This window comes from Atractosteus spatula, chromosome 2 (genome assembly GCF_055471065.1).
Source record: "Atractosteus spatula isolate fAtrSpa1 chromosome 2, fAtrSpa1.hap1, whole genome shotgun sequence".
Classification (NCBI taxonomy): Eukaryota; Metazoa; Chordata; class Actinopteri; order Semionotiformes; family Lepisosteidae; genus Atractosteus; species Atractosteus spatula.
In genome coordinates this window covers 63,088,784-63,116,198 of record NC_142707.1, presented here as the reverse complement: position 1 = coordinate 63,116,198, position 27,415 = coordinate 63,088,784, and the positions used below count along the sequence as shown (strand labels likewise).

Sequence of the window (27,415 nt, the reverse complement as noted above, 5' to 3'; positions counted from 1 at the left end):
AAATGTAGGCGTGTACTGTATCATCTAAATTAAATATGTTTTGTAATGGGTTAATATGTACCCTGTCCGTCCTTGTGCCCAATGCTTCTTGATTAGTCATCAGGTTGCCATAATGGATAAGATGTACCCTTGCCTATCAGATGTCGCAAGAAGACACTCATTAAATAGAGGGTCATACAGATATGTATGTCTCACCTCCAGAGAAACGTCCAAACATAATTTTTTAAGAAAATATTCTAGCAATTTAATATATGTCTAATTATTTATATGCTACAAATGCAGGATCTTGGGGAATGATGTTTGACTGCACAATGGAAAAAGAAAATCCTTCATATGTACCCTTGCAATTCAATTGCCATGATATTAAGTGATCGTCATAACCTACATTTCCCTTGGAAATACACACATGAAAATTCTTAGTTGCAAAAATGCACTATTCTGTATTGTACATTTGACTTCCAGAACTAAGCAGTTTATGACCTTTACCAGAAATCATTGCTTTCTAAAAATATAATGCTTAGTTTCTGGAACGGACTAATGCATAAAAAGTTGGAAAGAAAAAAAATCCTTTTAATCCTTTTTTTGTAAGTTGGCACAATATTATTGGCATGTTTCATAATTTACACGATCCCGTAGAAATGTTGAAAATACTGAAGTGGGTGAGGGTGACTGGCTGTCTGAAAGTCAACCTAACGTTTCAGCCTGTTTTTCAGTTCCCACTATACAACAGTGTGAACAAATGCCTGTCTACTTAAATGAAATCTGTTGGGTGTAGAGCCATTATTTTCAACATTTTCCAACACTGACAAAGCATAGCTCACAGAGAGGTAGCCCATCTACATCTCAGAAGTGATGACTGCACACTCAGCTTTAAACTACAGTACATCATGCACGATTGAGGTATTTCAAGCATTGGCACTTTCAAAAGTATTACTTGATTGACCTGGTATTCTTAGAAGGACACCGTCAAACAAGCTTTAAAATCAATAATCATAACAATCAAACAATAAATCAAAATATTTCTGTCAAAACGGATTTCAAACCTGTGAACAGGGTCATCACCTCTGTGCTACCACTGAGACCTCAAACTGGTTGCGTATTTTGCTTACGCATTAGCCCAAGATCACTGTTGCTGGTGGAATTCTAAGAAAGTTGCACTTTGTGATTCATTTTGAAAATGTTGAAAAATGCAGACACCCCTGTAGATTAATCTAAATCAGCACTGGAAAGCTACAACAGATGTTTACAATTTTAAAGGTACTGCCGTTAAACTAAAAAAAAAGTATCACTTCCCTTTTCAAAGGCAGGTGCAATTTTGCTCCTTGAAAGGAGAAAACCAGCAGCTACGTACTGTATATATTTCTGGGTAACTGAAGGTATTCGAAAGTAATGCGATTTCTCTATTACACTGGATACAATGACACAAACCTGATATACAGTACATACAATGACAAGGTTTGGAACTGATAAAGTATGGTTAACAGACGGGAAATGCTGATGTGTCCTTTGTCCTAAAGTCTGGTCTGGGCCTCTGGGATGTAAATCTCGATGCTGTCAGCTCTCTCGGTAGCAGAGTTCTGCCTGAAGGAAGCTGCCCGCTTGGCTGCCATCAGTCTTCTTCTGGCTTCCTGTCGCTGTCTGTCTGGAAGATCCAGGGACTTTTCTCGCGTGACACCTGGTTTACCTTTTGGGGGCTTCTTTGGTACTGGAGGGGGCAATTTCTTCTCTTCCTAAAATACATGACCAAAACATACATAGCTGGGGTTACAAGGATGAGCACTGACTTTTGCATCATCCTGTACATAAAGTTTAAAGGTGGTGAAACCAAAAAAGGAATACCATCCGTTCGAACCATTCTAGCTATATTGAATATAGAGTATCGAATAAAGAACAAATCCTACCCACATGACCTTTATGTAATTCACAGTGGAGTTCCTTGCAAAAGTATTCAGTCCCTTACTATGGTGTCCCATTTTCTGAGAAATGTATGTACTGTATGCATTTCTTAATATATTATTCAATACCTAAAGTAAGTGCTCAGACTAAGACAAATACAAAAGTAAAAACTAAATAGAAGAAACTGAAATATGCGGGTGGCATAAGTATGCTGAATATGTTGGGTTTCCATCAGGTGTAATGCTTTGCTTTGAGATAAAAAAGTTCCACTTCTAAATGATTGGCATCAATATGCACAGGGATATTTCAGGTCTTTCAAATGTTTTTATACCCTTCTCCTTATCTATGCCTTTATACAGTCTGATCCCTGTGTTGTCCTGCAAGCTTGTTGGCCTTCATGGTTTAATCTTTGCATTTAAAATTCACTACCTGACTGAGAAATCTTGTATAAATAAATATATTTATTCTGAAATCATATGAATCACTATTATTGCACGCAACTAATTGTGTGGCTGATTAAGGTAATTTTGTGCACCTAAATTAATTTACAATAAATTGATTAATGTACAGTATGTAGTTTTACTGTTCTGAATATTGTTTTAAAAAGCTCCCGTTTATCAAGCCTTGATGGATTCTAGTAAAAATAAAAATGTTCATCATTAGCGGGAGCCATAGTTCCTATGAGAGGCAGATGAATGCTTTGTTTAACACTGAATAAATAAAATAAAATAAAAAGCCAAGTAAGAAAACACACTTATAATATATGCAATTTGTTATGTATTGACTCAAGCTGAGAATTTTAGCAATTTAAACAGTTATAATTAGCAAGCAATTATAATCAGGGACTTTCTTTCACTAATGAACTGGCAAAGTAGTGTTTTTAGTTACTGTATCTGTAGTTTTACACTACAGTATACTGTATCAGAGATTCACTGAAAACAAAAGGCCAAAAGATGCTCTGACCTAATGCATTCACAGTATGTATAGTACTGTACTGTACATGTGACTTAAGTTTTTTACACCGTTCACCAAACACCACTAACAGCAGCCATCCCTTTACATGTTATATGAAATTGATAAAAATAAAGATTTAGTTTAATTGGCTTTTAGTACAACTATACAAAATGTCATACATGAGATATTGTGTAATGGTTTTTATTTAAGGATTCAAACCTTTGGTTGGAAGTGAATTCTAGAACACCTTCCCATATTTACGTGCAATCATATTAAATTTTAATTCATGGGTTTTGCATTACGTAACATTTTACCGGAATGCACTCCCCGTGTAAAATGAGAAAATTGTTACAATACCAACACCTTTCAAATGCCTTAGGCTATCATAAATACAAAATTCACAATCAAGTTTGAAGAAGTTTTAACACACATTTCCGTGTACAAATTTTAAGGGACATTCAACATTTTTTGAAGAAACAAGATGAAAAAAGTTGTCATTCATAAGAAAACAATTTAAAAATAGTAAAAATGTTACAGTTAAAGATGAATCTTTATGAAAACCAACAAAAAGCTCATCAAGACAAAATAGACATCTGGTATACAGTATACAATTCTATTTAACCATTTTGTTTCCCTGCTATTGCTGTTTATTTCTGCCTCATTCAAATGAATACCTAACTGTGAATACCTAGCAGCAGAACTGCAGAACTCAGGGCGCATATATATAGTAAGTGGTTATATGAAAAAGTAACATTTTGGCTTGTACTATATTCTGAGGTAATTCTACAGTAAAGTTAGGCACACAAGAATACTGAATGCCTGTCACAGGGGATCAATAGTACAGAACAAATCCTATCCACATGACCTTTCCTTAATTCAGTATAAACAGTGAAGCAAAATTTTGAGTTCATGACATTTGAGAAGGATCTGTAGCTGTGTGAGTGTGATACTGTGTGATATTTAACTATCCCTCTTATCATAGCTGAATGTAGCATGTCATGCTGTTAAGGTCAGACTGATCCAATTAAATGTAGCATTCCTGTAGACCCATCATCCTCTGTGTTACTAAACAAGACTTGAAAATGTTTGATTGAACAATGGCTTAAAATAAACACCGACGGTCAACATTTGTCCCATGACCCTTGAGTGTGACCTGACTGAATTGTCATCTCTTCCAACAAGCTGTTTTGTATTTTTCCAGGTTTGAGTGTAGTGATGCATAAGATAATTATTTCGTGATTGAAACCCACAAGAAATCAATGCTCAAAGCATCTGTATTAGAAACAGTCTGTAAGCTTGACAAACTTGGAATAACAGATGTTTTTAGACAAACCTTCTTTTCTGGACTTTCGATGGGTCTCCAGTCGTTGTTCTTGATTTGCTGTAACTCATCAAACTTCATACTGACATCATCAATGGAAAGCTGCAAAAGGTCCCAGAATCCTGCTAGATCTTGAGAGGTCGGTCTGGGCATTGCACTGGGATCCTACCAAGAAGATGAATGACAGTACATTAAAACATTAAATGTACAACACTTTTCCATGATGTCATTGTTCTCTCTAATCTCCGAAAGAAGGTCAAAGCTTTTAAAATCTCTGAAACCATACTTCTGTTGTGTTTAGACCTGGATTTGAAAAAGTGTACAGTAAATAACTGCAAAATCCAATACAGGGTTATAGGTGATCTTATCCCAGCAAGGAAAGGGGATACACCCTGGACAGGACACCAGTTTATTGCAGGGCACGCAGAGACACAGACATACACACACCAACAGGAAACTCACTTAAAAACATAGTGAGAATGTACAAACATCAAGCAGATAGCACATTGGTGGTATAGTGGTGAGCATAGCTGCCTTCTAAGCAGGTAAATGTTGTTTGTTTCCCAACCAACAAACCAGCTTCAAGCAGATAGCACCCCATATCAAGAACCGAAACCCAGCGCCCCAGTTCCGTGAGGTAGCAATACTAGCCATGTGCCACCATGTTCCCCTAGTGGTACGTTTCGTTGTCCAAATTAATTTTAGCTAAAGCAGCTTAACTCCAAATGTAAGCTCAGAAGAAAATATCCCCCACCCCCCCAAAAAAAATTAACACAAGATAAAAATCTGTCTAAAAAATGAGGCAAAGCACGGTGAGTGGTGTTTTACAGAGCCGAATGTTCATTTCAGTAGTTCGGTCAAATTCTAACAACGACGGGACGAGGTGCCAAATGTAAAGGGATAATGTACTTATTACTTTGGTATTCATTTGCCTGGCTGAGAAAATGAAAGTCCTGACCCAAGGTTAGTGCTCTCAAAACCCCCCTTACTGTTTCTATTGCTAGAAACAAAGTGTGGAGGTCTGAGGCAGCCAATGACTGTTTATACATGGGAGAAAGGAAGTGCAAGATTAGAATTTGACTTCCTCCTGAACTTCTGTTTTATACCATGACATTTTAAACCATGAAGACAAATGAGGCTGAGCACAGAAGAAATGTACACAGTTTCTTAGAAAGGGTTTAATGTGAAATAAGAGTGGTTACTGTATTTCTAAATGTTCCCAGGAAATTTGAGGCCCACTTCTGCTAAAAAACACTAGATGGCTCTATCAGCTATTTTTTTAGTTATATACTGTACTGTACATGGCAAGGCAAAGTCTTTTTGTACTGTATGTTTGGGTGATAGGACATTCTCTATGTTGTGAATAGATTAAGCAGAAATAAATGCAGTGAAAAAAAATTCAAAAAGATTCAGATAATTATTAGAAATTATATTAATTAATAGGAAATTAAAACTTTAAGTTTCACAGTTTTTTGTCCACAGCAACTATCACAAGACACTCTTTCACTTTTGTGTCTGACTCTCCTGCTTTTGAAGATCAAGATCAACCTCTATAGGTTTTGTGGATTGATCATGAATTGAGGTCACTGAATAAGAACAAAAACATTTTCTTTGTTATGTAACTGAATCAGAAGATCACTAGATCTGTCTTATGATCCTGTGAAAGAGGAAGTCACTACGTCCCTTTAAAAACACTTAAAAAATTCATCATTCCTACAGAGTAACAGACTAATATTTGGTTCCAGTTTGACTTTAGTTCTTGCATGTGCCTAAACATGTGTTCGGTGTATGTTGTTACTTACTTTTTTTACTGCTGCACTAATAAAAGATTTGGGCCCTGAAGTTTTGGTTTGATTTAAGAAAATTGCAAATTGGCAAAAGTAATTGATTGATTTTGCCAAGTATCAAACAGCTAAATAAATTGTCTTATGATGGCATGATACCTGAATGGTGGTAAAGAGATCCTGAGATGGCCCTTATGACAGTTCACTGAGATATACTGTATACTGTATCACATTTGTCTTTGGTTGTCTTCCTTAACGTATTGTATCTTATCCAAAGATCTTAAAGGAGGCCTTCTTCGTTGTCATATTTGTCTCCAGGGATTTTGAGCTAGTAGTTCCAGTATTTCCTAGGCCCAAAGATGATTTTCACTTTGAGGTCTGCCCATTGTCAGTTTTGTCAATGATACAGAATACTCTTGCTTGAGTGCTCACACATCTGTTTCTATCCTCTTTTTTTACAACATACCCAATGTGTTGAAGAATATACGCTGGGCTTAAAAAAAACCTCATCATTCTACTTACAGTATGCATTCATCATCCATTTTCTAAGTGCTCTTTCCAATTCAGGCACGTGGAGAACCCAGAGCCTATCTGAGCAAAGCAGTGACCACCAGGCAGCGTACACCCTGATGGGCAGACAGACACAGACATGCACACACTCACACCAGGACCAGTTTTCCCAGGAGCTAATTAACCTGCCAGCATGACTTTGGACTGTGGGAGGAAACTGGAGCCCCCTGAGGAAACATAGGGAGAATGTATAGACAAGATCTGCCAATGAACCCAGGGGCCCAGAGCTGTGACACAGCAATGCTAACCACTGTGCCTCCATGCCACCCCTTATGCAGTGAAAACTGATTACATGGATATTAAGGAAACATTTTAGCATTATTTTGTTTAACTGATCATTCCTTACTGACTGTAATACACTTCAGTGATTCTGACTGTTGAAAAAGCACTACGTAACCACAGTAGCTGATAAGGAGTTGATGTGGAGGTGGTTTAACCTCTTGAATGCCAAGCCTGGTGCAAATGAAGAAAGAGGTACTGTAACAGGGAAAAGGACCAATATGCTCCACATTTTACAACAGAGTCACTGAAGTGTATTACAGTCAGTAAGGAATGATCAATTAAATTGTTGCCACCAGTTATATCACCCTGAACTCACAACCGGCAATCCACTGAAGCTCAGCAGGTGTGAGCCTGGCCAGTACCTGGATGGGTGACCTCCTGGGAAAAACTAAGGTTGCTGCTGGATGAGGTGTTAGTAGGCCAGCAGGGAGCGCTCACCCTGCGGTCTGTGTGGGTCCAAATGCCTCAGTATAGTGATGGGGACACTATACTGTAAAAAGGCGCCGTCCTTCGGATGAGACATGAAACTGAGGTCCTGACTCTCTGTGGTCATTAAAAATCCGTACCAGCAGTGGTGCCAACCTCTTGCTGAAGCAGGTTGTAGTCCGCCCACAAGAACATCAGTGAATATAACACAGATGTGTAGAACAATTTGTAAGTTATTGTGTTTCACTAATCAAGGGAGGGGGAAGTCGAAGTGTGATGGTCTGGACAGGTGTAGTCACTATTCAGCTTATCATTGATAGTAGTCAAAATGCATGGCACTGTACTGAGCAAGTCCTGGGACCTCACTTAACAGACCTTCCCATGGGTACGTCCTGACATGACAACATTCCAGCATGACAATGCACTTACTGTATAGTACGTACCTTCAGCAGCTTGTATCACAACATTTTTCTCATGAATTGAAAATGTGACAGTTATGTCTTGGAGCCCTAATTGTCAGACGTTAGTCCTATTGAACATCTGTGGCCTGACAGTGGCCACCAGTGGCCTGACACACACACATACAGTATGTCCAGACTCTACGAAAGACACAGGATGGAATCCCACAAGGCAGCGTCTGGAACCTGGTGCAAGGAGTATATCACAGTGTGGGCACACAGGCTCCTAGCCAGTGACCTTCACAGTGACCCCCTCTTGAGCATTCCAGTATCATGAAATTACCAATGTCATGTCTGTTCAGTAACATGTCAGTGTTGCACAAAAGTTTGCTTTTTCCTGTTAACAGCTTTCTGAATTTGTTGCAGGCTGTTGCTCAGTATAAATTAAATGGATCACAGTTATTTGCCTGAAATTCTAAGTATGCAAAAGCATAGGTAATATGTACGTAATCAAACATAAAGTTGAATGTGAATATAATAAGCTATTCTGCTAACTGGCAATAAGATGACATGTCGATGTAAAATAATCTACAGAATGCAGACTGGACCAGATGTGCAATCCCCTTTGATAGGAATATTAGATTTATAAAATAAGCAAAGCAGAAATGGTCTAAGAACATGCAATATCTAGTTAAATCTGCATGTATATCATTTGGAGATTCAAATAACACAAGACATTTTCATTCATTTGAAACCTTCGCCTTCAAATTACTTTGTCATAACCAGGCACTTATTTCACAGAGTGACTGCTCTAATAACACAGTCTGACACTTTTGAGGACAGAATGAAATTTAAGCTGTATCAACTGTGACTGTGTTAATGTGTGACTTAATCCATCATCCACGATCTCAAGGGAGAATTGAAGCCTCAGCTCTCTTTTCAAGCAAGTTAAATCAGGGTTTAAAATATTAGATAAAACCAGCTTAAATGAGCAAACGTAATTAGGGCAGGCTACTTCTTAAGCTTCTTATTTGGCAACTTCAGTTTCTCAGATATTCTGGAAATAATGTCTTATAAGTGAAAACTATTTGAGATTATCTTTGATATAAGTAGAAATAGAACTGGACTTTAAGACTGTACATATTATGTAAGACTAATGTTAGAGAATTAGTAAAAAAAGATGTACAGGTACAGTATACAGTATGTATTAACTGAATTCTAAATAAAATAATACTTTGGAAAATATAAAATGTGGATATAAGTACAGTTGTCAATATGGCCAGACACTCTCTCTTAGATTTTTAATTAGCCCTCTTTTTTTTCGTATTCTGTCAGTCCATTTTCCGTATATGGTATCGTTTCATATCTGGTGTTTCTTTTTTTAATGCAAAACAAGACATTTGTTCAAGAAAAGAAAACTGCCTCTAGTATTATTAATGGCAGAATGTGAAACATTCAGTTATTCTTAAATTAAAAAAAATATACACTGTGTTTACTGTACTGTCCAGTATGTGCAAACAATGGGAAAGGTTTTTAACAGCTGTACCCAAATAACTGTTCCTGTAATTAAATATTCACACTGCGTTGTGTATTGAATTTTGAGTGGTTTCTGAGTGATTTGAGTGACAACTTGCGTGATTCAGGTGTTTGCTCATAGCACATGTTGAAGCCTATAGACCAGACATCGCTGGTTCGAACCTGGGTCAGTTACCAGCAGGATCTGAGACTCCCCATGCAGCATGGGGCCACTGCATGGCCATTAGTCAGGCAGACCTCTCTCAGATTTTGGCTAAACAGTACCTCTTGTGACCTGCCAGGCATCTGCACACTTGCAGTGATGTGAGTGATGTGCACAGTGGATACTGCAGCATGATAAAACATGAATGACTCTCATTATCACTGTGTTGCAGGGGCATGTGTGCAGCCTTATTCTCTCAATGCAGTACAGCAATTGCAGTTATAAAGGAGAGCCTTAAATTCATAGTGATTCCAAGCTGACTGGATACATCATAAAAAGACAATTATTGGTAATTTCACTTTTGGTAGAAATAAAACATACCAATGTCAATATTATACTGTCTGCAATATCTGGCACTGGGGTGTTACTTACAAAAGCTGGGGTGTTAGTTTTACAAAATGAAATATTTTTAAAGCAGTTGTTGAAAAACAAAACTGGGAAACAATCTTTGAAAGTAGTTAAAGGACTGATTCACTGCACATGCTACATCATAATATAAACTTGCTTGGCTCTCAAGCACATTAAGAATTTGCAAAAATGTATATGGGAAACATTCAACAGAAAAGATGTAGAAGCTTCTATGTTATGGAATGAGTGACTTAAATAAATATCTTGATCAATTTTATTTAATGGTTAAACATTTGATCACATTTCCATGCTTTCCAAGATTCATGTATCAGGAGAGAGGGTGTTTCAATAAATTAAATTTTGAATGAATCTTCAGTTTGAATGGTTATTGTGCTCATTGATAATAAAAAAGCACATTGTACACAGGATTAAGCATGTTAGATATTTCAATCCATGGCTATGCTATATTGCAGATTGAAATGGTCTAACCATTTCAATTACTCTCCATTGTCTTATTTAGTTTGCAAAATAGATAAAAATATGTATTACTAAAACAGAGAAACAATTAGTTTTATAAGAAAAAGCTGCCCCAGTATGGAAAACCTAAAATAAAACAAACAGAAGATTGAGCTACTATTTTACTTTTCTTATAATCAAATAATATTTGGTTAATTATAATCAAATGCTAATATTCCACATAATATTTTTATTTCTCTATTTTAATAGTACCTATTTCCTTTTTTGGTGTCATTAAGTAAGAGGAAAACTGCACTTCATAAGTTATGTACAAACTTTTTCATCTTAATATGAAGCACAGGACCATATACTGTATATGTTGGCTTTATGTTTGAGTGAAACTTGTGTCATTCTTAGTAATAAAAAACAGCAGTATTAACAAATGCTGTAGGTTGGTGAATGGAACTGTAATATAATATTACACATATACTGTATAAATAAATACACATACCAGGTTCTGCTGACACAGCCAGTAAAACTGCTGGAATTTCTGAGACATAAGGAGCTGAGCACTGCCTACGGCACTCCGGATTTTACCTAGGACTGAAAGAGAACACAATATTGAGAGAGATGGAGAAAGCTTGGTATTTCAATATGGTATTTGAATACTTCTGTCAGTAAAATCCCCAGTTAGATGAAATCATCCGATTTGTACTACCATAATTTAATGCCTTCAACATTTTAGTCCTTGTGATCATATTATGCGTTCCCAGACTTCTGAATCTATTTTTAATGATGTTTTCATGGCCTTTTCATTACTGTACCCATATTTAGATTTTTGGTAGAATTTCTTATTCGCTTGAGTCTAATTGGCCTCCAGAATGAGTCACTTTCCCTACTGGATGTTTATAGTTGTGGGCAATTAAAAAACAAAAAACAAAAAGCTGAACCCAGGCATTAAGCTCTGGCACGTGAACTCACTGTCCTCTGAGAGATCGTTCTCCTCGGCCTCCCTCTCCATCTCTTTGCACCAGCCCTCCATCCTCTTGGTCTCGGCATGTAGCAGTTGCATAAACCAGCTGCCGTCTCGCCGACAAGGTGACATCCGGCCTGTTTCGCCCACCTCGTGAGCAGCCTCCACCAGCCACGGCTCTGGCTGTGGGGTGGGGGGCTCGATGGGCGCCCGATAGTCCTCTCTGTAGCTGAAAAGGCCCTGCGTTCTTACAGTCCGTACAGCACCATATTGTGTAGGTGTGCTGGGTTCAGAATGGCGCTGAAACGACCCCCCAAACTGAAGCCCCTTATCCTCCATGGTGACGGGGAACCCCTCCAGTTCCAGGTCGGCCTGGACAGCAGCGGTGACACTGTTGGAACGCTTAAATCTTCCGTGTCTGAAAACAGACGGAAACATTTGGAAGAGGATGGAAGAGGAACCTGTGCTTTCCTAACTTCCTTCAACTAAACTTTTTTTTTATATTCAGTGGCAACAATACAATAATTCAGGTGGGTAGCTGCGTCAGCATGCGTAGGCTGCAAAGGAACAAGTAATAGGTTTATTCCATGCTGGAAAGAGACGAAAGAAAACACAACGTTTCGGCTGTGGAGCTTGCACCCCAAGAAGCCAAAACGTTGTGTTTTCTCTCTTCTCTTTCCAGCATGAAATAAACCTATACTTGTTCCTTTGCAACAATATAATAATGTCTGACATGTCTCTACAATGAAATCCATCAATCTTCTAACCTCTTCTTTCAATTTACAATCCATGAAGAAATATTATTTATATGTTATCTTATAAACGCATTTCCACAATTAAAATACATAACAAATATACAAATCAAACAACTTGTTAAATCAATTAATTCATTTAATATGGTGTTTGTTCATCATTATAAATTGATAGCTCAATTAGGCAATTAAGCACAGCTTGTATGAAAACTTGCAGGTGTGTGGGACTCGAGGACGAGGGCTGGGAACCCCTGTGCTAGCCTGCAGGTGATATCCAAGAAGGTTTAATTATCAGAGTGCTCTCTTCTATTCTATTTTTGGATGCAGTGATATATCTGTTTGCACTAGGATTTACAAGCTGTTCACGTAATCAGACTGAGGAGAACTACACCTGCTTGTCATTGAACAGTTTGATAAAACTGAGCATGCTTTGAATTAAAATCAATCAGGAACATAATAGAAATGCCGGCACTGAGATGTGTAATTTGAAAGCGTGACCCTCTTGGAATTTTATGTCAGCGAAGAAAACAACCCAGGGGACACTGTTCAGTTTATTGTAAAGAAAATGCTACCTTATGCTAATATATCTAAAGAAAGTGTTTTGAAAATATCAGCTAATATAGCTGATGTATTGCAATATTTGTATACCTACTGTATGCAACGTCTAACAGAACTGGTAGCCACTGTTTGTCTTTTCTTTAATTTCATTATAATAATTCTTGTCTAGCAGAAATTAATGTAACTCCGTGAGAAGAAAAAGTGTGCAAGTTGTTTTGGAAATTGGTGCATTTCAAACTTTTCTCACTTTTTTCTCACTAAAACTTATCTGGGCTGGAGAAATTATGCCTTCACTGTCATTTGTCAAAAGGTCATTTTCCAGATTTTGTGATTCCTTCTTAGCGCATAGAAATGAAGGCTTATTATGAAAGAAATTAATGCTTGCTATCTGCTGAAGTAAATAATTCAAAAATTAAGTGACATTTTATGAGGTTGATATTCAGTTCATCTGATATTCTCAAAGTGCATGCCAGAGGTCTTTTGTCTTTAGTCTACTCCAACAGTCTGAGGGACATCTGGATTTTCTTTCAAAAAATTATACACATTTTATTTCCATTCTTTAGTTAAAGGTACAGATTTTAATTAGCAAACTAAAATAAAATTACCCATCTATATTTCCATTTATTCAAGATTCCACTTGTCTTTACCTTTCTGTAAAGATTTCAGAAGGCTCAATGGAACAAATTAAGTGCGAGTATTATTAGAGCTGAGTTGTACAGTAGTGTCCAAACGGGAGAACAATCCAAATATTCTTTTATCCTAGACATGTTTTTGCAACAGAAATATTTATTTTTGGTTACCTGTTCGTTTTTTTGTCACAGAAATAGTATATGAGAAGAATTCTGTCACGATCGTAAGCCCCTCCTCTGAAGGGCGCTCTGGCTCTTCCTTGTTTGTGTTGATTTTCCACCTGCCTCCTGTTCTAGCCCCTCCCTATAAAAGCCAGACGCTCCTACCAGTCTGGGCTCAGCTTTGGAAGATGGACGGCCGGAAGCCCGCCTACCAGCGAGTCCAGGAGCGACTCGATGGCATAGGCTTCACAACGGCGTCCTGACCATCTGGATCCTGGGCTTGGAGCGACTGGCCCCGTTACCCCTTTTTATTTCCCCGACCTTTCACCGGATCCCGCTCTGGCTTTTAACTTTTGTCTCGTCAGTCATGGATGGATTACCCTGCTCTGGACCTTTTGCTCACCCTGGCTTTCCCTATGGACTCCCTTTGGACTCGTTTGCCTTGGCCACGCCCCCCCCCCCGAGCACCAGTGCACCGTCGACACGCCCCCCTCTTCGTCTTCCAGCTCCGTTCCTATAGCCCTCTCTCCCTCGTGTTTGTTTCACTCCCTTCCGGATTCTACCATCTGCATAGGGTCCTGAAAAACGCTTCGTGACAAATTCAAGTATGACAGGATGCAAGGAGTCACAGCACAGTCCAGTGAAGTCTTGAGATGAGTTTAATTGTGATGGAAAGGTCAATTTCCAGAGGACACTGAAGGAGACACACATGAGGGGTATTTCCCACAGAGCCCCAAATTATGTTATTGTCGGTTTTATGGTCAGAGTCCAGACATGGTCAGCCTATGTTTTTACCATGAGTAGGTGTTTAAGTGATCATTCCCAAAATGCTTTTACATGTGGCCCAGTGGATATTCCTGATGATGTTAGCCCCAGCTTTCAGCTACTTATGAGATGTCATGTTCAAAAACAAGTGTCTGTTTCCCTCAAGCCAGGTCAGGCATGATGACCCCACTAGAGTCAGATTTGTACACATTCACCAAGAACAATCAGGCTTTTATCAAAACCGTGTTTAAATAAAACAATTAGGTCATTCGCTGGGAACATGACTGATTCTGCACTTGACCTACCGCTTCTCATCTTCCACTTGCACTCCGACAGAATGATATTCCCGAAGGCCTCTGCTTTCAGATTCCGAATCAGTTGCTGTTTCCACCTGATACAACACAAAGCCACATTAAAGACTGGCGGATGGGAGATTCCCAGTGGACATGGACCCCAAGACCTTTCTTTCTGAAATCCCAGATTCAGCATTACTTCAAACAAGCGGAAAGATGAACAGCAATGTTAGAAAAATAAAATAGTTTAACAATTACTGACAGGATTGTGTTTCAGGGTTTTGCAGAAAAGCATAAATGAAAAGAAATGTAGGCCATACAGACGGTTTACAGTCCAGAACAACAATATAATGTATGTCATACTACCACCAATTATAATAATAATTAAATTTTTTAAGTGTATTTCAAGAAAACTTCTAAATAATATATGTGTGCTTGTAAATAATATATGTGCATGCATATGCACAAGGCTTATAATTCCATTAAGGTGTTTCACCTCCAAAACTGATTGTCAGAGTCATAAACTACTTTGAATGCTACTCATCTTCATGCTTCCCCAGTTAAATTGTAGTAAGCATGCATCACTCAGTGCACCACAAACACAAGCCTGGGTAATGCAATGTTTTGCTGATTGCTTGAATAGTTTGTTGCATTTTTATTCACATGTACATTCTGAGTTTGGATATTCCTAAATTTCAGACAGCGTATATTTGAAGTTCTGTACAGTGCCCTGTCTTAATAATTTATTTAATTAAGCTGAAATGCACTGAGTCATAAAGATAAATCTTAAATGAAAAATTAGTGTCATTAAGAATTTGGTGCATAACAAACCCAGACTAGAAATATCCCTTGTAAGTATTATTCATTACTGCTTACATCGTGTTAGAAAATAAAAACTATTTTACAAATATTGTTATTAGATTAAGATGACAAAAAGCTGATTAAGTTTGGGGTTTTTTTTGTTGCTTTTTCACAAAATTATTTTGTGAGGTCAAGATACTCCTTGGGCAAGTGCTGAAAGCAATTTTGATGTGAAGAGGGCACTGCAGGATTTTGGTTTGGGTTTGTCCTGAAAGTCAGTGATCCCAATCAAATTGCCACCAGTGCTAAACAAGAGCTTTATGAGCCAGTTACATCTGTATGCCTCACGCAATATTCCATGCATGACTCATTTTATGAGGCTCTCTGTTTCCTCTGAGCAATAAATACTCTGTAGTCCCCTTGATTACTCCCCACCAATTACTTACAATTATGACAGAGAAAATCTCTCTTTTTAAAGTGAGAATATTTTCAGAAACATGTATAGATATAAGTTAAAAATGGGTAACATTTCCTACTTCAGTGTAATGTACAGTGATACTTCTGAGAATCTTTAAAATATTTTCTTTAGCATCCTGCATTAAGGAAGCTCAAGTGAATAATGACAATATGGGAGGGGAAAAACACTTTTAATAAATATAAAAAAGGTTAATTCTCAATTAACAATTGTTTTCTTTGTTTCTATGTCTACGACTGCTTATTGTTTTTTTTTCAAATCCCTAGACAAACATTTACGGAAATAATTCAGGTGGGTAGCTGTGTCAGCATGCGTAGGCTGCAAAGGAACAAGTAATAGGTTAATTCCATGCTGAAAAGAGAAGAAACAAAACACAACGTTTCAGCTGTGGAGCCTTTTTTGGGTTTCAAGGCTCCACCGCCGAAAAGGTTGTGTTTTTTTTCTTCCTTTCATTTATGGAAATAAACTATATATAATTTTAAAACGAAATGAAAATAATCATAGACAGAAATACAGTCGTTATTTGACCTACCAGTATACTTTTGGATTATGGGAGGAAACTCACATGAACAAGAAGAGACCCTATAGACTCACCACAGATAGCACCCCAGGTATGGAATTGAACCCAGGGCCCCAGCACTGAAAGGCAGCATGCTAACTATTGTGCCACTATATTTTATATTTCATGAATAATAATTAAGTAGCCTAAATATCTTTTAATTTTAAAATACAGCAGGGTCAATATCTACAATGTAATGACAGCAGTTTTCTATTTTGCTTTTGAAAGCTTTAAACAAATGCTGCTTACAGTACATAAAAATTAAAGTGGCAGTACAGCAGAGAAGCTTAAGGTAAAAATCTGTGAAGGTTCACATGTTGAATCAACAGATTCTCTTCCTGAGTAAACAGGTCTTTAAATATGAAATGGTTATCTCTGAAAGGGTTTCACAGTTACCTGACAAATTTTAGCTGCTGTCATAGTTGTTTGGTGTGTCTGTGTATACTGTAAACAATGATGAAATGCTTGGTTTGTTCACAAAGACAGGTCTGCCATAGCAGCTGGGCAAACTGTGAACCTCAGCTGTTTTTAACATTCATAGTATTCATCATTTAGAAATATAACCCATACTAGTCATTGATAATGTTCTACAAACTTCAAAATAAACAGTACAGTTGGGTCAACAGACTAAAATTAATCAATTTAATTTCTTGATTTTTACAGCAATTCTCATCACAAACAATCCCAATGTGCTTTTTATATAGGTGTGGGCCCATTTCATATACTGTACTACCTCTACTGCAGTCAATATGTGCACCAGCCCCAGTGATATTTTTATTCACATTTGAATTGAGGGGGATATTTGGGAAGGTCAGACTGTGCAAGCCCAAAGTTCAGTTTAACTAGGACACTGCAGTTCAGACTCTTACTCTTATGAACAGCGCCTTTGGATCTGTAACGTTCAAGTTGTCAGAACTTTTATTTTATGTGTCCACCAAAGGGTGGCACCTTGTATAGTACTGTGTCCCTGGTCACCATAAGCGGCATTCCCTTGGAAATTTTGGGCTAGAAGGCAGAGCGCCACCTACCGGCCCACTAACACCACTTACACCAGCAGCTTGGTCTTCCTTGCAATTCTAAAACTGACCAAGTCCACCCTTACTTAGCTTCTGATTCATCTAGTAAATGTGTATCCACAGCTAAGGCACAGTTCTGTCAAGGAATGTTTTGCCTGACCATTTGGACTCCTAACCTGCATGTCTAACAACCCTAACAAACCCGCATGTTTTTTCTGCCTAAAAAAATTGCCTAAAAATACAACAGCCAAGCTACAGCACAGTACATCAACAAGAAATGTCTTTCAAACACAGATATAAAAAATGAAGAGTCTCCAGGAGTCAAGGAGGTACTTGAGCTTGTAAAATAATAGGATATGTTACTCTGTCTTAAGGGGACTGAGGTCTATTTTTTCCTTTTCCTGATTTACGTGTAATAAAAATGTTAATGAATTTTATTTCAAAGTCTCATCTGTCTATGCATTGGCAATTTCTTCCAGGACATATGAACTTGAAAACAAAATAAATCTCCATCAAGACTTACGGTAAAATCAGTTTTAAATAGTGAAAAGTAATAATAATCATCTTAGAGCAAAAATAAAATTACAGTAGAAAAGAAGATGGTTAAGCATCTATAATAATACAATGTTCGAATAACAGGAATTGAAAGCAACCCTTGAGGTCACCTAGCCTCCATATTTTAGGCCACACATCATTATTTACAGATTTAACAAATGTAGTATTTTTATTATTTAACTTTCAAGCTAAATGAAAGAAAAAAAACTTTTTAGTGTATTTTTGCTATTGCTATTGCAATTGCAAGTAAAGAGCAAGAAACAGAATTTTACTTATCCAATTAAAAAATTGAGCGTTATAGAACACATAGAAAAGCTGTCAAAGTAATTACTATTACTATAACAATGTGGATCTAACAGAACGTGTGTAGCTTACCATATAAACAAATAACTGCTACTGTACATGTATATTGTTTTTTAAGGTACTTTTACATGTACATATTTGTATTATAAATGATACTGAGGGTGAGCTTAGTGATTTACTCAGAATTGATGTTCACTGGGTGGACAGTTTTCTAATGCGCCCTTTGACAGGGTTCTTACCAAATTGCCCAGAGTCAGCACCCAAATCTAGGCACATCCTAGGCACATCCCAACCCCCATCTTGGAGCAGTTGGATTTTATCAATTAATTTCCATTTTGCTGGAGCCCAGACTGACAAATCCCAACACTACCCCCTTCAGCGCTTGTGCATACCGTGTCTTGAGGAGATAGACCCAAGCTCAAATCTGCACCCATTAACTGATTTTGATGTGTTTTTAGTCCATTGTATATTTTACAAGACAAAAGTAGAAAATTGGAATGTCAGTAGCTTTAAATGCTATTGCCTGTAAATACTTTTTAATTGATTACTGGATTTGCAAATAAAATAATCTGTTGGAATGTTATTCTCTGAAAAAAGGAGAGCAGTTATACAGTATACAGTATGTGATGTAAAGAGCTCCAGATTTTTCCTTATTTAAAAAATACAATTTTTTATTAATTCTTATAACCACTTTGATGCATAATAATTAAGGGGTAATTGAGACTTTACAGAACTTTACAAAACCATTATCTGCTGTTAAACCTTAGTAGAAAAAAGTCCCAAAGCATCCAAACACTCTATAGCTAGTATAGTTGGACAGCAAAGAAACTGCAGAGAGGACTTAACAGATAATGGTGTTTGTAATAATAGTGTGCAACTGATATAATACAGAAAAGGCAGGTGCTAATTCACTGTATTTACTACTGTGGCAGGCTTTTAAAGAAAGCAGGCTGGTGTGTGATGGACACATTAATCCATGCTGTGCTGGCAGATACTGCAGCTTTTCTGCTGCACGTTCTGTGGAGCCATGTCTTCATGAGGTGAATTCAAATTAATGCTGGGGACCCATGGGTTATGTATGGGATTACTGGAGCCAGCGATGCCGAATGGCTCATTCCAGGCTATTTAAAGAAATAGATCCAGCACAAAACAGATGTTAATGACAGGTTACCTGAATCCCTATGGAGGACCGCCGGCTCTTCAGATATTCCTCAGCTTTGGACACCAGGACGGCCTTGTCGCAGGTGATGACAGATGTGTGGCTATCGGTGGACGCATGGCGCTTGCCAGCTGCTGTTTCCATGGCGAGGGTGACGGCTTTGGTGCTGTCGAGGCTGTCTGTGGAGTTGTACAGTCCCCTGCCATCCTGGGGCCACAGACCTCCCCGTGGGAGCCTGCTGTCGTGGTAGGCGTCTTGCGTGGATTCGGTGCTGCTTTGCGCCGTAACTGAGATGAGGGGCTTGGAAGTTGTCCTGGGTGGGACAGGTGGAGGCGTCTTTTTGTAGCTGGGAGTGTACGTCACAGCTGGGGGACCAGAGAACACAAATTGAGAAACCTGTGAGAAAGCCCGGTGAGCAAAATATATGTCATACAGACACTGTAAATAAGAATATGTGCTTACAGTATCTGAGAATGATGGCTGGTGGGAGTTGAACACAGAAATATTATTATAAATTCATGACGTAAGAGAAAGGTTTTTGATATTGCTTAAAACTGTAGCCTTTGACTTTCATAGCAAAATAATATGAATGTCTTATCTCTTAATATAAGATGAATAAATACAGGTTGTTTGAATATTGTGAATATTTGTTTGTACATTTTTGGGGCATTTTGATGAAAAATATATTAATGAAAAGTGTAAATGGGATAGTACTCTTAATCTTTAGCAGCTGATAAACTACTCATAATAACGGTATACTGTATACGCATTATTTTAAGAATTTCAGAAGGAAAATACAAAATTATAAATCAGGATTAACAAAGGGTAACAACAGCAAGTTAAAAGTGAGAAAGTTTAATGGGAAAAATTGATGACTTTCTGGGAGAGACTGACTCATAAAGTTCTAGAAATAAAGAGGTCTTAATCAGATTCATTTTGTCTAATATTAATAGTTTCTGACATAATGTCTCTATACACAATAGTTCAACATGATGATTTGCTGCTGAATTATTTATATATGTTTTCATATACAAATATACTGTACTTATTTGTATAAGACATTATATGTGATTTTATCATATAGTATAATTTACAAATAAATTAATCATGCAAGAAGGACACTATTATATAATATATTATATAATTATATAATATATAATATGGGACTATCATGACCGCATAAGTATTCAAACCTTTTGCTGAGGCAAATCGAAATTAACTGAGGTGCAAAAAACTACCTTAAGGAGCCACAAAAATGGCCTCTGTCTTTGTGTAATAATATTGTTTCTCATGATACACCTATTTCTACATCGCACTCCAAACAGGTAGTGAATATCAAGCAAAGTTTCAACTTTTGAATGCTTGAGTATCTTCCAATACAACTCCGTGATAAAGTTGTATATACTGTACAGTAGGTACCGATGAGGAGAATATACTGTACATAAGCCTTTCAAAGACTCTTGAAAGACCCTGAAGACCATATCAAAGACCCATTGAGAAATGGAAGGCACCCAGACACAGACGCTGTCCAAATCAGGCTCCAAACTGAGTTGCTGGGCAAGCTGGCTTGGGTGAGCACTGTGAGGCCAACAGCAACTTTGAAAGAGTTACAGAGTTCAGTGGCCGACATGGGAGAAAATATCCATGGGTCAACATCTCCATCTCTCCACAAAGGGGGAACTGAAAGACAATACCTCAAATCCTGCAGTTGGTTTGCAACAACGTACCTACTGTAAGTGATACTTAAAAAAAAAAATTGGAACTTTTTGGTCTAAATCCAAAATATTCAATCTGATCTTAAAGCAACATAGTGCATCACTCAGCCACCACCTTCGCTACTGTCAAGCATTGCAGTGTTAACAGTACTGTATATTATTGTTCCGCTTCTTATCAGCAGGGACTGGGAAGCTTGTCTGGACTGATGGAAACACAGATAGAGCAAAGTACTGGCAAGAGGAAATCTTGCTTCAGACCTAAAACTGGGGAAAATGTACCTTCCAGCAGGATAAATACCTAAAGCACAAGGTCAAAGCTACCCTGGGGAAGCTTAAGAATAAGAAAGTGAATGTGTTTGAGTGGCCTAGTCAAAGTCCTGACTTCATTCCTATTAAGAATCTGTAGAAAAACTAGAAAACCGTGGACCATTAGTGATCCCTAATCAACCTGTGAAAGCTTGAGCAAATCTGCAAAGAAGAATGGGCACAAACTGTACTGTGACTTTAATTACTGCCAATGTGCTGCCACCAAATATTGAGTTTGCATGTCTAAATACAGTACTTATGCAATCAACACATTTAGTTTTTGTTGACATTTTCTCTAACTTATTTTACCCTTTGAAGTCTTCAATCTGAGCATTCGGGATTTTTGTTAAAGTAAATCAAAATATTAAGTTTAAGAAAATGTGTTGGTACAGTATCATTTTGTAATATCACAAAATAAGACACCATAGGAAAGGTCTAAATATTTTTGCATTTTGCTGTGAATATACAGTGTGTGCATTGTATATAATGTGTATTCAGTACAATATATTGTGATTGCTAACTTGAATGTTTCATAATGTTTATAATGGAAATAAAACAAAAAACAAAAAGCTTTGGAAAAATGAGTTATTAACATTTTGAACATTTTGCCCTAAGCAAGAGGCAGAGATAACGATTCCTAACTTCAAAATATTGTATACTGTAAATGATTGTAACTGTGGAAAAGAAGATGCAGTTTACTCAAAGAAAACAGAGACACCTCTTAAAGTAGTATCACACCACAGATTGGTTTGAACCCTATAGAAGAATATTCAAATTTAGGTGAGCTACTGTACTGTTCAATATGTACCAGATGGCAAGGAAGAGAAATATCATGCTTTTATCATTGCACTCTACAGTTTTCGATCAGATTAAAAAAAAATAAAAACCTATAAAATATTAAATAAGAAAGTCAAAGTCTAAAACACATCAGTGTAAAAAACTCTAGCTACATGCATTATATCAAATATACTACATGTGGCTATAGATAATGGCAGAGGTTTCCACTGTGTTCCTGTAACTTTGTTTTATTTCCAATATATTTTGTACCCTAGCCTACTCTAATATTTTAGTTTATTTCTCTCTGCAATATTTATTTTCTAAGAAAGTCTTATGTATATAGTGAACAGCTCTAGAGACTATATGATTTTACACCATCATTCACCATGCTGTCATCTACTTCATGAGTGAAAAGTGAAAGAGCTTTAACAGCAATTATATCTGCACATACTTAAGTACAGTATATAAAACCTACAATCAGTATGCCTTATAAATATAAACTACAGATAGTACAGAACTGCACAATTACACGAATGAATTATGAGCACCAACTCTTTCAGATATTTCAGATAATCTAAAACACAAATTATGAACTTGTTCAGATACTATGCTGTTTGTTTGACCTTTAACTGTAGGATTTTAATGGATCTAGTGGAAGGCGACTGAAGCTGACCTTTTGTTTTGGTGTCTGAAGCAAAATGGGTCATATTTTTCATTTGTCTAACATTGAAGTTTATGAGCAAGTGTCGATTCATCAAACAAATATATTAACTTCAATTTCAGTTTCCAGTCCTGCGGATTTACAATGCTGTTGCAGATTGACCATGTAATAGCACTGAATGGATCCATATTGGGTGCTTAGGACCCATGGGTTGTGGACTGGGCAACTCTTAAGAGCATTTTTTAAGGCCTTTGCCATGTGTTGGCTTAAGTTTTGCTTAATCGAAAGGAACAGATGGGAACTCTAATTGCCAGCCTACCACAGCTTGGCTGGAACTTGCAAAGGATCCAGGACCAATGACTGTCCAGATTAACTGCCCCACTAATAACATCCTGCAGAAGATAATGACAACTAGATCCATCAGAACTGGTAGGTTTTGGGTACAAATCCTGGGTGAGGTACTTCAAGTGTGTTCGTGGGCAAGATCACTATGATTAATCCGGTACAATTCCCTGTTGTATAAACAGACACAAATGTATTATGCTTTGGGTACAATTGCCAGCCAAATTAAGTTATATACAGTGGCATTATTTTATTTAACAATTGGCTGGAAATTACTTTATATGTCAATCTCATCTGCTGCTCATTACCCAGTAGTTAAAAATGTCACCAGTTCCAGCAGCGTTTCTCTAGATTTAGAACAGCCTCCATTGTAGTCTATGCCTGGGATAAGCTCTCCCACAAAGTGAAGGAGAGGGTGTATATAAATTTCTGTAGTACAAGAGCAATACTGTATGTTTTTTTTATTTTACTAGTTCTCATTCATGTATATGGAGCCCAGAGTGATATACAGTATACAGTACTTTCTATATAGCTCTAGTCTGTGTTGAACCAGCATGTACTTTATAGAAAACAGCTGGCACAAACATGTCATTGACGTATTAATGAATAATACTGTTGAAAATAAGTATGACTGTCACAAACATCAGAGAGGAGGAACTGTACTATTTCACAAGACGTAAAGCTAGTGCACTTTTTTCCATCAACATCGCACCCACAAAAGAGCAAGAACATATACAGTATTTTTAAGGATCCATATCCATCCATATCTCTTTAAACAAAACCAGAAGCTTGCTTGAAAGAAGACTGGGTTTAAATTTAGCTAGGGATCTCGCCCAATGGATAGCTCTCCTTGGAGTCATGAAGCTCAGCGGTGGCCAAATCTCTAAGGTGGGTGGTGAGTGTGTGATGCCCCCTGAGATGGCAGAAGGAACGGAGGAGGCCTAACAAACTGCAGAAGCAATTAAGACTTTAAGGAAGAATTACAGTAAATGACTGACCAGAAGGGAACTTTGTTGCACAACCTACAGTAAACCAAGGCAAAGTTTAACGTGACATTAAACATACTGGTATCAATAAGCTGAATTTGTGTATATTTGTATCCACTTCATACAGAATTTTAATTTTTTCAATGAATATTTAATGTACAGTATGCTCTCTCAGGATTCGATAAGGTAACATTGTTAAAGGTGGTATTCTCTTTTTTTCTTTTTCTGTATGTGTTTTCCAGAGACCAAAAAGGAACCTTCTTAATTTCTTAATTTCTCTAAACAGCCACCGTGATTTGCTCATGTTAGTCTTTCAGTCCTGAATCTGATGAACGCACATCTGAACCTATCACCGTTTTAATTGCAGAATCCTGGTTGCCGGGTTTTCAACAAAGCTGCCTTGGTTTGACAAACCATAAGGCAGTCTTCCTCAAAACCTACGGTACATTAAAAACTAACATAACATTTAATTCATTGACTTGTCGGAATGCTGAAATGTAATAGTAATTGCAACCTAGCCTTTAAACACATTTTGATTTGGCTAATTATTTGCTGAGAGGGCTGTCAGTGTCCCACTCATGGAAATACATTTCTTAAAACTGTGAATTTTACCAGAAATTAAGAAAATGTAAAGATACAAACATCTTTTTCATAGGGTGTTCTGGACACATGAAGAAGCCTCATCGAAAAATTAAATAACTATCAACTTTTTATTTTAAATATGATATTTTTTAGATCAAATAATATTTTACTACTCTTAGTAACTTCCAAAAGTTTGACCTGATCTACAAAACCGTGTTGGGATCTCACTGCATAGAATACTTGTAAGAAAGATTGCAAAAATATCATAAAAATTTCTTATTATATTGTATTTCAGGGTTTTCAATGAAGAATTCCATGCTGTCTCCCAGGCAACAACATGCACATTTGTTTTGGTGGTAAAATTGTGTTTTCCCGAAGTAGTAATAATAATGTTGAATTTCAAGTGCCTCTGTGCAAAGAGACAATGCACTTTAAAAGACTCTCTGTACCTCAAAAAGGGCATTCATAAAACACTTGAAGATCAAACATTTGACCGTGTATATAAGAATATACTGGCAATGAACTTAGGTGTTTTGAACAGTCATTTACTTTAATCACTACAGTATGTGAATAATAACTCTATGACCAAAAGGATGTTTTATTTCTACATTTAAAATATTTACATTTAAGATGAAGTTAAAGACCTCTAATATTGTATTGAATTTGGCAGGGGGAAAAAGTTGGTGACTCGCTCCCGAGTCCTTTAAGATAAAAATGGCTTACTCGTGACAAATTCTTTTGATTTTTATTGAAGATCTGTATCCAGTGATGTGCATTCCATTGGGAACTACTATTAGCAAAAGTACTATAATGAGGAAAAGCTATGAGGTCAGAGCCTGCTCTCTGTAGTGCCATAACCAATTCTCTCATAGTGGGGACAATTCAGGTTTAAACCTTTTTGGGCACAATGTAGAGTAGCCAATCAAACCTAAACTGTTTCCGTTGAGAGATGGGATGAAGCCAATAAGCCAAAAAGCCTTGAATGTAAAAGAGTTACACAGGTACTGTATCTGTGCCTATTTAATCTAAAAAAATAAATAAAAGTTAAATTAATATCTTATCTAAATATTGTGCAGAACACTTTGATGTTTCACTGTTCACTGTACTTTTTTCAATATTCTCCCTTAATCATTCAGAAATGCATTTTCCACAGAAATCCTATCCTGTTTTAAGGAAATAAATAATCCTCAAAATCTATATTTATAGTGTAAAAAGTAGCCTTTCAGCTTTATGAATTTGTAGAAATGATCAAAATGATGTTTGCAGCAAGGAACTCTTGACAATAGTCCATTGTATTTGAGAGTTAAATGTGATGGATTAACTACAATACTTAATATCGGCTGCTTGTGTGTAGAATAGTATTGTGATCATGTTTGAGTTATTTTGATCATGTTTTTGAAGACTTTGATTAATATGAAATAAAGTTAGCCAAAAAAATAAGTTCTGCTGTTTCTGGAAAGGAGCAATCATGTCACATTGGACATACTGGCGGGGTAGCTCTAAAGGCTCCTAAAATATTTTTCAAAAGAAGTGCTCCTGTCCTCAGTTTTAAATGCCCTTTCCATTTGTTCCCACTTGTGTCCTTGTCTTTGTGAAAATCCCCTGAGGTTTGTCAAACTCTAAAAAGATATTTTTTACAATGTCAGAGTAGATTCTACACAGGAGTGCACCTGCTCATTCTCTGGACAGATTCCAGACCACATACAGTATCTACTATATACAATATACTGTATACTACATTTTTGTAATGTGGTGACCAAAGTCATATACAATATTCTTAAAGCGGTCTTACTGCAGGCCATATTTCTTGCCAGTTTTAAATTCCGTCTGAATCTTTTTGAATTTGTATCTGTAAACTCGACTAGCTTACAAACTATGCCAGATTCTACATAAGAACGTGAGGCAGATTATAAACAAGAGGAGACCATATGGTTGCTAGTAGCTGATTTATCAGAGGATCCATTTCTAGAAATCAAGTCAAGGTATCAACATTAACAACAAAACTGTGTAGCTTCTACTGGAACCCCTCTACTCCTGTGCAAAAAAGTGTCTCCTGTTATAATTTTGAAAGCACTTCCATGCAGTTTTAACTTGTGTCCTCTGAGTGGTATTTCCCTGTTGTTTCAGAAGAAGCCCACTGGACTGACTTAGTCAGCAGCTTTGAGAATGCCTTTAAGAGCTCAGGTTCTCTCATAGCCTTTTGGGTTCTCCCTACATTCCTTGTTATGATAACAGTTCCAACAGGGGTTTCAGATGTCTGTTTCGTTCCATTTATCTTCATTGTTTGGAAACACTAGATCAATAAGGGCATTTCATATACCTGTAGTAGGTGCTCTGATAAGCGTTGTCTAACAGTTCATTTTCATCTGCTGGTATCCATGATAGGTTTTTCCCAGTCTATGTTCAGAAAATTAAAATCTCCCATGCTAATAACTTCTTCCTTTGCACATGTGCCTGATTTCACCATATACAATCGCATTATAATTAATATATGAATTCAACAGGTTGTAATCTATTCCTAATATGACTGTTTTATAGAGCTAACACATAAAATTGCCACATAACAGACCAAAATAGTGCATAACAGTATAAACAGACAGAAGCCATCCAAACTTTGTCTACTTCATTAGCTGTAAATTATACATTGGTAGTTAATTTCCATATTTAAGCCACAGGTTCTTATTGTTCATCGTGCTGGTTTCCATGATGTTAAGTGAACAGAGAGCACACGACTGTCCCCTAGATGAGTAAATCATAGAGCTTATCCCCAGCAAAGTGTTGGTCCCCATTCACACAGGTAGGTGAATTGGTACAATCACGGTAAAGTACTTCAATCCTGATACAATAGCAGTGTCTGCAGAGAAGGCTTGAAT

The 27,415-nt window shown here is 37.1% G+C and overlaps 1 protein-coding gene across 1 annotated transcript in view; it reads right to left on the bottom strand.

The window, feature by feature from the left end:
- Window positions 1–1,511: 1,511 nt before the first annotated feature.
- dlgap2a (DLG associated protein 2a) overlaps window positions 1,512–27,415 on the bottom strand; it is an 87,008-nt gene continuing 61,104 nt past the window's right edge. Inside the window, exons 7-12 of the mRNA XM_088936432.1 lie at window positions 19,186–19,538; window positions 14,318–14,403; window positions 11,155–11,564; window positions 10,685–10,776; window positions 4,184–4,336; window positions 1,512–1,730 (exon numbers count right to left, since the gene is read on the bottom strand). Coding sequence (XP_088792558.1) covers window positions 1,512–1,730; window positions 4,184–4,336; window positions 10,685–10,776; window positions 11,155–11,564; window positions 14,318–14,403; window positions 19,186–19,538 — 1,313 coding nt within the window. The remainder of the gene's footprint in view (window positions 1,731–4,183; window positions 4,337–10,684; window positions 10,777–11,154; window positions 11,565–14,317; window positions 14,404–19,185; window positions 19,539–27,415) is intronic.